This window comes from Crocuta crocuta, unplaced genomic scaffold, assembly GCF_008692635.1.
Source record: "Crocuta crocuta isolate KB4526 unplaced genomic scaffold, BGI_CrCroc_1.0 scaffold97, whole genome shotgun sequence".
Taxonomy (NCBI): domain Eukaryota; kingdom Metazoa; phylum Chordata; class Mammalia; order Carnivora; family Hyaenidae; genus Crocuta; species Crocuta crocuta.
The window spans coordinates 8,640,247-8,654,298 of record NW_027531999.1 but is presented as its reverse complement, the minus strand read 5'-3'; the positions used below and the strand labels follow the sequence as shown (position 1 = coordinate 8,654,298).

The window sequence follows — 14,052 nt, the reverse complement described above, 5'->3', positions numbered from 1 at the left end:
AGCCTGTTTCAGTCTGTGACTCCCTCTCTCTCTGACCCTCCCCTGCTCACGCTGTCTCTCTCTCTCTGTCTCCTAGAAATAAATAAACATTAAAAAAAAAATAACAGTCCTACGCTCACAAGTAACTTGTTTTAACTGTATTTTTTATTGTATTTATTTGTATTGTATTTTTATTGTATTGTACAATTATTTTATTGTAGGGTTAGGTAGATTTTAAGAGAGTTAAATTTCTTTTTTTCAAAACAAAACAAAACTACTTTATTGAGGTATAGTTTATATACCATAAAGTTTGCTTAGGTATTCATTTTGAGTTTTAATAAATTTATACAGTGTGCAGCCATTACCACAACCCAGAATTTCCTTGTGCACATTTGCAGTCAATCCCATTCCAGGCCCCAGGCAACCACTGATCTGCTTTCTGTCTCTTTAAGAGAGTTAAACTTCTTATAGAAGTTTTCTTTAAGTTCTTCTTAAAAACAGTTTACCTTCTTAAAATCTACCTTCTCCTTTCACTCTCTGTACCCATACAGCTTGTATGCCAGAAGCTTCCCTCTAATTACCTCTATTGGACACTGCCAAACCAACCCACCGTACAGTACTTTTTGCTACCATTCTCTTTCCCCATCTCTCCTCCAACACACACATAAACATTATTGATCATCTTGCAAGATTTCAAATACTAAGTCATGATTACATTAAATTTCCGTCAATATTTTAAAATACAGCTTCCAAATACAAGACATTTATTTGTATTTTACTACATGCTTGAATATGCTGCATTTGATAAATAGACGGAACACAGTTCAAAGATAAAAGTAAAAGAAACACCTACTTTCCAGAAAAGCCTTTTCAGAATGAAGTTTTTCTGGGCTGCTACTTTAAGTTCCATAATTAAACAAAGTATCCTCCTCAAAGTATTGTCTTTAAGGAAAAGTTCAGATTTAAGTTGACTGAAGTGTTTAATTTTCTCCTCAGATCTACAGAAACACAAGAAAAAAATCCATGTAAAAAATGGTAAGAAACAGCAGTTGAAGAATATCAACAATTATTGACAGGTTTGTAAAACTTTGTTTCTAATGGAATTTTAATATAGTTTTATGCTTCTAGTTTTATTACTCATTAGTAATGAACCTTGAGCTATTTATAATTCTCCAGACATACTTTTACCTATGTCCCTTTACTCAAGCTGTATCCATGTCAGGAATACTCTCAGTGACCCTAGGAAACTTCTGTCCCTCTTTCATAGTCTTGCTCAGAGTTTGCTACATACCATCCGCCATACTGCCTGACCCAAATGTAATATTATTTGCTTAATATATTTTCTTTAAATCAACTTACTTTGTGTGTGTGTGTGTGTGTGTATGTGTGCGTGTGCGTGTGTGTGTATGTGTGAGAGAGAGAGAGAAGTTTACTCATAAAGAAAACTTTGTATCACTACTTTACAAGGAGAACCAGTCTCTTGTGCCATTAATAGCAGGTAACTGTAAAATCAGCCTGGAAGCAACACAGATTCAAAGTTGATGCACCACATTCCCAGCCTGAGGCTGGCTCTCTTGTTGAGAAAAAGGCAGATGAGCATGTCTCAGAGAGCTGATGCTTTGGGCACCAAGCCCCAAGGTTCTCCCTAGTGAGAATGGACTAGCTGGAAAAGCAATCACTGTTCCACTGTGGAATTCAGAGTTATTTCCTGCCGTGTCAGAGTACCATGTGCATTCATCTCTTGTCACTGACCCGTGTGCGTTCGACACATCAGGAAAAGCTGCCTTTGCTGAAGAGAGTAACGCCTCCCCACTTTAAGCTTTGTCTAATTCCAGCCTGAATGGGGACCCTCTCCTGTAGCACTTTTCCCACATATCATATATATCACACTAATCCTATTTTGCCCCATTGTTGGATTTGTGTACTTGTCCTGGGTACTTTTCACGTACTAGCTCATGCAGTCCCAGGAAGGGGGTACAGCTGGGAATTACCATAACATTTATGGAATGTTAGAGGTTAAGTAGTCTGTCCAAGTTCATACAACTAATGATTCAGAAAAGCAGGGTGCAAAGTAATAGGAGGAGAGATGTTTCATAGTCTGTGTGGGTTGATGGAAACTTCCTAAAATTTCTGACTTGAAGTCAAAATATTATTTTTTTAACTTTTTTAACATTTTTATTCATTTTTTGAGTCAGAGACAGAGTACAAGCAGGTAAGGGGCAGAGAGCAAGGGAGACACAGAATTTGAAGCAGGCTCCAGGCTCTGAGCTATAAACACAGAGCCCAATGTGGGGCTCGAACCCACAGTGAGGTCATGACCTGAGCCGAAGTTGGCCATTTAACCAACCAAGCCACCCGAAGTTGCCCCGAAGTAAAAATATTTTTACCACCTACTCCAACCTTAATACCAGCCATTTATCCCAATATGACTGCACGGAATCTTAGCCCTTGCCTACTGTCTCCTCCTTTATTTAAAAAAAACAAAACAAAACAAAACAAAACAAAAACTAAGAATTTTCTCTTCTATCCAATCACTGAGCCTCTTATTAACAAAAATAGGAAGGCTTCCTGAAAAACAGTCTCTTTTCTAGTGGACTCTGGAAGAGAAATGGTCATCGAGAATTCAGGGATAGAAGTCAGAGGCAGAAGAACATGATTATAAATATGGGAATCAGACACGCTGATCAGATTCTAGATCTGCCTCTATTCAGCTGAGTAATTATCATGGGCAAGTTACCTACTCTCTGTGTGCCTCAGTGTCCTCATCTGTAAAGTAAGGATGATGGTAATGTTGCAGGATTCTCGCTCAGAGAGTCGTGACACCGAGACTTTTCTTTCCAGGAAGCAATTTTATTATGCCGGCACCGCTCAGTTGGGTTTGTACCCAAAAGAACTGAGTGGCCCACCTCATATAGCATAGGTTTTTTTTATACATTTTCTATTTCTTTGTCTCCCATATATGGTAACACACATAAACATGCAGTCTAATTAAGTTGTTTAACTTTACAAGAACATGGGGGATGTAGGCAGCTGGACTCATATCTAGGTGACCTTGAAGTCTTCTCTCCTCTCTTCTTCATTTTTTTCTTTCTCCTTAGGGAGGGGTTCCTACCACAATAGGACCTACCTCATCATTTTGATACTTTAGTTACTACATGTGCTTAGCCCAAACTAAATGTTTAATAAATGGTTTCTAAATAAATATGAATGAGCTTTGAGATCCCACTTCCCTATACATCCACTTTTAATTATTATCACATTTCATTTAAATAGTTTTCACAAACAAATGAGCTTAGAAAAGCACAAGCTCAGAAAGAATACCAGCAGAAATACTTTCCAATTGACTTTCCTATTTTTCCCATTAGTCAGCAATTTGCTGAGATTCACATAGGGACAGTTTTTATCCTTTGGCACCTATGGTACTAGACTGAAATGCCAAACTTAAAAAATTTTCCATAAGAAAAAGCTAATCTCTTCATACTAAAAATCTAATCTCTTCTACTAAATCTCTTCATACTAAAACTCAACTCATATATAAATTGAGGTTTCATGTACATCATAAACACAAGTTAAATTCAGGAGTCTATATTTCTGTAGAGGCATCAATATAATCACAGTTCATTTGACCATTCAGAATATGTGTTTTTACATAGATGATAAACTTTGACTAATTTAAATAATAAAAAGTCTAGTGCCAGAAGACTCCATTATTCAGTTTAGGAATAAGGGCAGATTGTACATTAATTTTAACAGATATTCTGTTTTTTCATCAGCTAGAAAACATAGATTCACTCAAATAACATAGCAAGAAGGATTCTTGGTCTAATGATAAGCACTATTTTTCCCATATGTTTTCATTTTTTTGGATATTTTATATAAATAATGTATTTGTATAATGGTTTACAGCTGGAAAAGGCTTTTCATACATTATCTCAGAAGCACTGTGTATATGTTCACAGTGATCCCTATACATCCATATGATGTTACAGAACTCACATTTGTGACAGAGTTCTAATTTGAAACCCAAAGAACGTTTACTCCTTTTAAACTGAAGGTGCCTTGCAGGCAGAGACTTGTCTTATATACCTTGTACATATACCACATTCCTCAGAGTGCATTTTAAATCACTGCATTTTAAATGTGTTGCCTTTTGGAATTAATTTTGTAAGAAATACGCTTTTCCTGAGTCAGGATAGTGGTAGAACTCAACTCTCTTTGTGACCTTCAAGGATAAATTTCAGGTCACACATATACAAAGTTAAAGCCTATTTTATATCCAGTTAGTTTTAAAATCACTTTTTTTTAATTTCTGAGAGAGAGAGAGTAAGGGAGAGGCAGTGTGAGCAGGAGAGGGTCAGAGAGAGAGGGAGATACAGAATCCAAAGCAGGCTGCAGGCTCTGAGCTATCTGTTAGCACAGAGCCTGCCTGACACAGGGCTCGAACCCATGAACCATGAGATCATGACCTGAGCCGAAGTCGGACGCTTAACCGACTGAGCCATCCAGGCGCCCCTAAAATCACTTGAAATAAAGCACTAAAACTAAAACTGATGTTTTTTTACAAAAACATATGAAGACATGTAGAAATTCTAAGCTATCTGTATTACCATCTTTTAAAAAAGAAATCATGTTGTTACTTTACCCCTACATACATCAGAATATATCTCAAGATAAAACGAACATTTTCTTGGGGCACCTGGGTGGCTCAGTCGGTTGAGCATCCGACTTTGGCTCAGGTCATGATCTCATGGTTCGTGGGTTCGAGCCCCGCGTCAGACTCTGTGCTGACAGCTCGGAGTCTGGAGCCTGTTTCAGATTCTGTGTCTCCCTCTCTCTCTGATCCTCTGTTTTTCACGCTGTCTCGCTCTCAGAAATGAATAAAAACATTTAAAAAAACAAACAAAACAAAAAACCAAACATTTTCTTACTAAATCATCATCACATCCAACAAAATTATCAATAATTCTTTGATATGGGCCAATACCCAGTCCATATTCAGATGTCCTCCATTGTCTTAAAAATGTCTTTTTAGGGGCACCTGGGTGGCTCAGTCAGTTAAATGTCAGACTCTTTGATTTTGGCTCAGGTCATGATCTCATGGTTCATGGGTTCAGGCCCTACATTGGGCTCTGTGCTGGCAGTGAAGAGCCTGCTTGGGATTCTGTCTCTCTGTGTCCCTCCCTTGTTCTCTCTCTCTCAAAATAAATAAATAAACTAAAAAAAATTGTTTTAAAAAATGTCTTTTTTATTTTTGGTTTTTTAAAATCAAGATATAAATGAGATACTTGTTATATTTGCTTATTATGTTTCTTTAGCCTTTTTAAAACCTTTATTATGGAAATTTTTAAACATACACAAAAATGAAGAAAATTTTGTAAGAAACCCCATGTATCTATCATGTAGATTCATTAATTTTTAACATTTTGCCAGTCTTGTTTTATCTGTTCCCTTACACACACACATACATACACACCCTTACCTGTTTTAAAAGTGAAATAAAATATACATAACATAAAAGTTACCACTGCAACCATTTTTAGGTATACAAATCAGTGTTATAAAGTGCATTCACAGTATTGTGCAGCCGTCACTACTATCCATTTCCAGAACTTTTCATTTTCCCAAACAGAAACTCTGTGCTGATTAACAGTAGGTCCCCATTCCCCTCTCCCCTCAGCTCCTAGTAACCTCTATTTTATTTTGTTTCTAGGAATCTGCCTATTCTCAGTGCCTCTTATAAGTAAGTGGAATCACACAATATTTGTCCTTTTTATGTCTGGCTTCTTTCACTTAGCATAATTTCTTCAAGGTTCATCCATCTTGTCCCATGTGTCAGGACCGCATTCTTTTTGAAGGCTAATATACCCACACTTTAATTTAAGTTAGATTCAGGTTTAATTGTTTTGACAATTTATTCATTCATTCAATAAAGGCAGCCTACTATGTGCCAATGACCAAGGTATAGTCCTGGCCCTTAAGGAGCATCATACATAACAGGACAGCACATAATCAAACAAGCAATCATAAGATAGACTGTTAAGTCCTACAAGATGGTAAGCACAGAATGTTCTAGAGGGCCCCTCCTAATGGAGTTTTGAGAAATGATTTTTAGAGAAAGGAATAGTAAGCTAAGACTTGATGACTTGAAGTTATTCACGAAGGAGAAGAAGAGTAGAGAGCAGGGTTCCAGAATAGAGGAAACAACAAAAACAACCAAACAAAAAAAGGTGGGGGAGCTTTCTGAGAACTGTGAGATCATTTAGATCAGAAGGTTAGGGCAGGAGTTGAGGGGACACAACAGTTGAAGATGGAAAGATGAAAAGAGACATCAGAAAGATCTTTATAAGCTGCTGTAAAGTTTAGACTGTCTCCTAAAAGCAGTGGGGAGCCATTCAAAGACTTTAAGGGAAGGAATTTTATGACCAGATTTGTGCTTCCAAAAGATTTCTTTGTTGTTATGGAGAATGGTTTAGAGAGGGTCAAGAGTGTAGGCAGAGGCCAGCTAGGAAAATACTGTAGGAGCTTAGAACAAAGGTAATTGGGCTGAGCATGTGACAGTGAAAGAAGTCGATGTTATCCAGATATATTAGAGATAAGCANGTGGGGGGGGTGCAGAAGAGGAAAGAGAAGGTAAAGATGACTTTCAGGACTCTGGCTTTGGTGATCTGGGGATAACGACATCAGGCCCCATGTTAGGAAACACCAAGAGGAAGGTCGGGTCCCAGAAGGAAAACACTGAGTTCTGTTTTGAATATACTGACTTTAAAGTTCTTGTAAGACCTACAAGAGGTGATGGCCAATGGGTAACTGTTTACAGACCTAAAATTCAGGGCAGAGAGTTGAAGTAGAGGTGTAAATGTGATGGTCATCAACACATAGAGTTATGAGAGGCAAAGAGGAGAGAACAGTCCCCCATGCAACTCTAGCATGTCATCACTCCTTACCTGTATGGCTTCTGACTTCCGGTAGGACTGGGCTCACTAACATATAAGGGATCTTGTAAAAGAGTAGCTTTCTAAAAGAAGGAAAAAGTGGGAATAGTTAGAAATTTTGTTTACTGAAAATCAATTTCTCCTACTTTTAGTCAATACCATATATCTATTCCTCAATCCATGCCATAGTACATGATTTGTTTATGTAAATAATACCACAGGGTACTTGGTTCCTTATATAGTCTTAAAAAAGTTTTTAAACATGATACTTGCTCATTATAAAATGAAATTATCTATCGAAATCAAACAGTACAAAAATGCATAAGCAAAAGACAAAGTTCCATGTCTCTCTCTCCCCCTCCCATACCACTAGCCAAAGTACCTTACTGTATACCTGATACTAATATAACACTGTATGTTAATTATACTGAAATTAAAAACAAAAACAACAAAATAACAACAATAACTATATTATTATCAGTTTGGTTTATATCCTTTCAGTTATATAAAAACATTTTAATTTTAACGTACATCTGTAGGGGCGCCTGGGTGTCTCAGTTGGTGAAGTGTCTGACTCTTGATCTCAGCTCAAGAGAGAGGTCTGTGAGATCGAGCCCAGAGGCAGGCTCTAAGGTAGACGGTGCAGAGCCTGCTTGGAATTCTCTCTCCTTCCCCCTCTCTCTGCCCCTCCTGCACTACCGTGCATGCATACACATGTGCATGCTCTCCCTCAAAATAAAGTTAAAAAAATACATCTATAGTATATACATATTAGATGATATCTTTTTATAATATATATTTAGTACTAGCTAAATTACATCACATATATTAATCTGGAACTTTTTTTTCACTTAATATATGGTAGATAATTTTCCGTGTCTATGTATGTAGGTTTACTTCAATCTTTTTAATAATTACCTAGTATTTCTTAGCATAGATTATATAATAGTTTTCTTAACTATTCCCATATTAATAGTTATTTTTTCCTCAAATCTTTAGTGTTGCCATTTTCCATTCATTCTGGGTCTTGAAAATAAGTTAGTATGTAGTGTTCAGCAAGTCCTCTAAATAATCTTTTATATTAAGGCTTAACAGACAGGTCTGAAGATTTCTGAAATGTTGCTGATTTACAACTCCAAACAAACTTACCCCTTTCTCATTCCTTTTTTTTATTTTATAAATAGTTTATTGTCAAATTAGTTTCCATATAACACCCAGTGCTCATCCCCACAAGTGCCCTCCTCCATGCCCATCCCCCCCTTCTCATTCCTTAATATCAGAGCAGGATGGTGAATGGTTTGGGGGAGGGGGAGGATGTGCTTTTTCTCACTACTTGTGTTTTTTATTTATTTTCTAAAAATGTGTATTTATTTTCATTTTTGAGAGAAAAAGCATGAGCAGAGGTGGGCCAGAGGGCAGGGCAGGGGTGGGGGTAGATAATCCCAGGCAGGCTCTGTGCTGTCATCACAGAGCCTGATGCAGGGCTCAAACTCATGAACCATGAGATTATGAACTGAACTGAACTGAAATCCAGAATCAGACGCTTAACCAACTGAGCCACCCAGGCGCCCCACTACTTTTGTATTTTGAAGTAATCTCTACAACCAGTGTGAGGCTCAAACTCAGGCCCCTGAGATCAAGAGTCAAATGTTCTAACTGAGCCAGCCTGGTGACTCTGTTCGTAACTACTTTTGTCATTGTTTTAAGGCAAGGGGGAAAAAAAGCTGTCTTTTTTTTCTCTCTAGATGTTGATAGTTATCTTAAATTTAGAATTTTAATTTGGGGATATTCCTTAGTTATTTAGCTTTCTAGCACCTATCTTCACAACATATAAATGGCAGAGAATTGCCATATATTGTTTTTGTAGAATTTGAGATGCCAATGAACTCAGATATAATTATTTTTGGTGAAAGTTGGAGATAAAATGGGTCACTGAAGGAGACTTGGCTCTTTGAAAACCTGTAAAATCAGAATGAGTGCTAATTTCTCACTGGATGGTTTAGGTTTACTTTCCCCAAAAACATAGAGAGAGTTAACACATCCATTCCTTTTTCCCAGTAGCATTTTCCTAACTCAATGTGCATAGTCATTCTAGATCTCAAAGCACAAGAGATCAGTTAGCCAAGATATATCTGATTGATTTAGGAGATTTTTTTTTTAATTTCCTAAAACTTATGAAAGAATTACCAAGAATAACCAAAGTGATCAACATGATGAAATAACAGTGTCACAAAAGTCAGAACATTTTAAGTGTTTATATTGAATTAACGTCTTATTTTTTCCTAGAATGAATGCTCACCTGATTTATCATTTATGTATGAAATACTTGCCCATTTTCCATCTTTCAAGAGATAGAACAAGTTTTTTTTTTTAAATTTTTAAGTTTATATATGTCAGAGAGAGAAAGCACAAGCAGGGAAGGGGCAGAGAGAGAGAAAAAGAGAGAATCCCAAGCAGGCTCCACACTCTCAATGCAGAGCCCTACATGGGGCTCAAACCCACAAACTGCAAGATCATGACCTGAGCCAAAGTCAAAAGTCAAACGTCCAACCACTGAGCCACCCAGGTGTCCCAAGGGATGGGACATTTTTAATGATAGCATCTATTAGGGGCACCTGGATGGCTCCATCGGTTAAGTGTTTGACTTTGGCTCAGGTCATGATCTCACCATTTGTGAGTTTGAGCCCTGCATAGGACTTTGTGCTGACAGCTCGGAGCCTGGAGCCTGCTTCCGATTCTGTGTCTTCATCTCTCTTTGCCCCTTCCCTGCTTGTGCTCTGTCTCTGTCTCAAAAATAAATAAACACTAAAATTTTTTTTTTATTGATAGCATCTACCAACTCAAAGATAACCCCCCTGTACCCACATTTATTTCAATGGTCATAGAAAAAAATCAAATCTTGGCTCCACACTAGTTGTGCAAACTTGCATAAATCATTTAATTTCTCAGTGCCTCAATTTCCTCATCTATGAAATGAGAATAACAGTCCTACCTCCTAGGGTCATTGTGCAGATTAATTAAGTTAATATACAGAAAGCATCAAAGCAGATCCTACCTGTTAATAACAATACATGTCAGTTATTGTGATTGCTTTTATTATCAGAAGAGCTATGAGTTTGCCTGTCTGACTTGTCCCAATCATGCCTCCACTGCAGAATTAAAAAGTAGTACTAAAACCAGGAGTTTGTCAATTCAGGGAAACATAAATGGTCATTTTGAAATATTTAGATGGATTAAATTTTGGTATTTCTGTTACAACATATGTGGCCTCCTTTTAATAGACCAGAGTTTCCTCTATATTTATAATTTGTTTAAATTCTTAATCTGGAGAAAGCTTTTTAAAAATTTAGGAGCACCTGGCTCAGTCACTGGAGCATGTGACTCTTGATCTTGGGGTTTTAAGTTGAAGCCCCACGTTGAATGTAGAGGTTATTTAAAAATAAAATGTTTTTGGGGCGCCTGGGTGGCTTAGTCGGTTAAGCGTCCGACTTTCGCTTAGGTCATGATCTCGCAGTCCGTGGGTTCGGGCCCCGCGTCGGGCTCTGTGCTGACTGCCAGCTCAGAGCCTGGAGCCAGTTTCGGAGTCTGTGTCTCCCTCTCTCTCTGACCCTCCCCTGCTCACACTGTCTCTCTCTCTCTCCTAGAAATAAATAAAAACTAAACTAAAATAAAATAAAATAATAAAATGTTTTTTGGGGCACCTGGGTGGCTTAATCGGTTAAGTGCCCCACTATTTTCCCACATCGCAGGGATAATGTACAGTTTTGTCTGTTTTTCCCCCTAGTATTTTTTTTTCCTGATCACATATATGTAGTCAAGCCAACACTGTATGAATGAATGATTTTATAAGATTTTGTGAATGACATCTGCCCTAAGGAACTGAGTTCCCATCCAGCTGAAGCCTGAACTCTTGCCTTCATATACGTTTTAAAAAATACTTATGGGGGCACCTGGGTGGCTCAGTTGGTTAAGTGTCCGACTTTGGCTCAGGTCATGATTACACAGTTCGTGGGTTTGAGCCCCGCGTCGGGCTCTGTGCTGACAGCTAGCTCAGAGCCTGAAGCCTGCTTCAGATTCTGTGTCTCCCTCTCTCTGACCCTCCCCTGCTCACGTTCTGTCTTTCTCAGAAATAAATTTTAAAAATAAATAAAAAAAAAAAACGTTTTTACAAATAAAAATTTAGGGAGGAATTTTGAGCATGTAATTTACATGTAATTTAAAAATCAACCATAGTCGGGGCACCTGGGTGGCTTAGTCGGTTGAGAGTCTGACTTCAGCTCAGGCCATGATCTCATGATTTATGAGTTCGAGCCCCACATCGGGCTCTGTGCTGACAGCTCAGAGCCTGGAGCCTGCTTCAGATTCTGTGTCTCCCTTTCTTTACCCCTTGTCTGCTCTCATTCTGTCTCTCTGTCTCTCAAAAATAAATAAACACTAAAAAAAAATTTTTTTTAATTCGACCATTCTGAACTAGGCTATGAGAAAAAAGACTTGTCCTGCAGTCTTTCAGTTTTTAGCCATTTAAAAAACCCGTTGCTTCCTTAGCTTCTTCTGAATGAAAGAGCCTATCATATTTCTTAATATTGTTGTGTTATAAGGTCAATAATAAAAATTATGTATCATTGAAGATAATTGAAAAGAATCATGTTATTTCTGTAATAAATTACTTATTTTTAAACTGATCCTCATGTAATAAAAAGATTACTAATGAGAATTCTCACTCTGTCCCTAAACCTACTATATAATCTTGAGTAAGCACCTAAAATATTCACTTTCCTCATTTACAAAATAAGGTACTTAGCCTAGGTAATCTCTCCAAAATTATCTGCTCCTATGACAATGACCCCCATTAACCTACTTTCAATGGCTCAGCTAAGAAATACAAAGGCATATTGACAATGTTGAACTTTATCTGAGCTCTGTGCTCTCTGAAAGCAGAAGTGGTTGAGAAAACACCCCAGCTAACTGAAAAAGACCACCCTCCTCACAAATATTCCAAGATAGGACCTTCTCCATCCTTTTTCATGATTCCCAGGATACTCCCTTATTTACCTGCCTCTGTAAATCCCCTGGTCCATCTCTGTTTCTTTAAGATACTCATTAATGAGCATTTTCCTTCTTGCAATAGCCTGAATAATATCATAGCCTTAATTGTCCAGAGTGTTTGTCTTTCATAATACTATTAAATTCCGGGGCTAAATTTTGGAAAGCAGGACATTTTGGAAAGCAGGAAAGACATGTTTGCTTTAAAAAGTACTCCAGCCAAAGTTAACTTCAGAGCACACTTACTATAATGTAATTGGTCCACGAACTTTTTAAGTGCAGAAATATCGATGAGGTTGTGGAAATAATGTACAAATGAAGTTCCGACGCCTTTCTCTCTAGGTTTGGGTTGCTCTGTAAAGGGGAGGCCAGGGAGGAATTTCCTGAGTAAAACTCATTTCCGTTCCCATTGCACTTGAAAGGGATTTCACTCAGAGAACCTTTGTGATCTGAAAGTCCCTTGGGTTCTTTTGTGTTGTTTGTGCGAGATGGCAGGGTGACAGCCTTTCCCGTAGCTGATGTGGACTGATAGCTCCTCCTGGAGGGGGTGGGTAAAGGTCGTAAGGCACTTTGGCCATGAAGAGACAGCTCCTTGAGGTCTGAAGGACAGAAGGTTGAGTCTGTGGATGGTGTGCATCTCTCCTGGTGGTACCTGTCAGGCAGAATGTAGTGGTAAACATAATATTCGAAACTTAACAGTAAGGGACAAAGAGAATCTGGTGGCCCAATTGCAGCAGTTTAAGACTTTGAAAGTAAATAAATATTTTCACATAAAAGAAATACTTTTTTTTTAATTTTAGAAAGAGAGAGAGAGCAAGGGGGAGAGAGAGAATCTTATGCAGGGCTTCATCTCATGACCGTGGGATCATGACCTGGGTTGAAATCAAGATTATCCTCAACCACCTGAGACACCTACGTGCCCCAAAAGGAATGCTTATTAGGAGAAGGGAGTGATTTAATCTCACTTGCTTACCCTACCTAGTGGGTAGACTTCTTCATTATACTTTTCTGCTTTCAGAAATAAAACTGTACCCAGTGATATTTAAAGAAGCACTTTCTATATCTAAAGTATTGTGCCTGTCCTCCACCAAACCCCAACATTTCCAATGTAAGAACTTTTCATTCTGCCTTTGAAACCTGTCTCTTCCTTTATTGGGCAATTCTAATGGATCCTATGAAGAAAAACTATTCACATGGAGATATGAAGTGAGGTTTTTTAATGGTGTTTTCTTTGATTCATATCTTGCTAATACTCCTGATTTTCCAGTGTAATTCTAATAGCATTAGCACGTTTTTCAGAATCAATCTGTGTTCCACCCTCATCTTCCCCATTCTCCACCTTACCATGACCATTCCTCTACTCTGCTGCACGAGGAAGCAAGCGGTAGAGGCTAAGACGTTGTAGGGTCTGATGAGATCTAAGTGCCGATGATTATGGCTTTGCCCCTCAGTGATTATGTGACTTTGGTTGACCTAAGCTTCAATGTCTCAGTATTAAAATAGGAACCTATAATAGCACCAATCTCAAAAAGTTTCAGTGGGGCTTAAATAAGAAATTGCATGCAATGTGTTTGTAACACTGGAAACACTCAATAGGTGCTTAGCTGTTAATACTATCCTGTATTGCCTTGAATTGCTGGTTTATCATTTTATAGTAAAATACATTGTCTCCCTTATAAGATTAGCACCTTCATGAAAGTGGAAAGCCACTTTGTCTTTATTAGTCCTCAAATTAACTTTAAACAGGTACAAAATTCATTCATCATCTATACAGTATTATGAACTGAGTTGAGTTCCAGGCCACAGCTCAGTGTTGCAGGTACATGTGTACACACCCACATAAAGTGGTCACCCCAATTTACTCATCCAAGTTCCATCCCCCTTCAACAGCCACCCTTTCCCAAACCCTCAGGCTTAAAGATATGCACATTGGTACTGCGGTCTCAGAGTGTGATCTGCAGATCTGGGAAGGATCTTGAGTGTGATCTGGAGATCTGGGAAGAAAAGCACGAGAGCACCCCTTCCTACCTGCACTCTTGCCCCGTGGACCAGCACATGGCATGGCCAGATTTTAAACACAAGAACAAATTACTGTATA

The 14,052-nt window shown here is 38.1% G+C and overlaps 2 protein-coding genes across 5 annotated transcripts in view; one reads left to right on the top strand and one right to left on the bottom strand.

Annotated features, from left to right (window-relative positions):
* XPOT (exportin for tRNA) overlaps positions 1-14,052 on the top strand; it is a 161,151-nt gene that overhangs the window by 55,990 nt on the left and 91,109 nt on the right. For 3 of the 4 annotated variants that reach the window (XM_077775249.1, XM_077775248.1, XM_077775251.1), the window contains 2 exons: positions 976-1,055; positions 5,690-5,719. The gene's annotated coding sequence lies outside the window, so the exon portion shown is untranslated. The remainder of the gene's footprint in view (positions 1-975; positions 1,056-5,689; positions 5,720-14,052) is intronic. The other variant, XM_077775250.1, reaches the window with a different exon arrangement.
* Positions 1-14,052, bottom strand: part of CUNH12orf56 (chromosome unknown C12orf56 homolog) — a gene marked incomplete at its 5' end in the record, with an annotated part of 86,526 nt that overhangs the window by 24,844 nt on the left and 47,630 nt on the right. Inside the window, 3 exons of the mRNA XM_077775271.1 lie at positions 833-977; positions 6,924-6,994; positions 12,201-12,606. Of these exons, the coding sequence (XP_077631397.1) occupies positions 833-977; positions 6,924-6,994; positions 12,201-12,606 (622 nt within the window). The remainder of the gene's footprint in view (positions 1-832; positions 978-6,923; positions 6,995-12,200; positions 12,607-14,052) is intronic.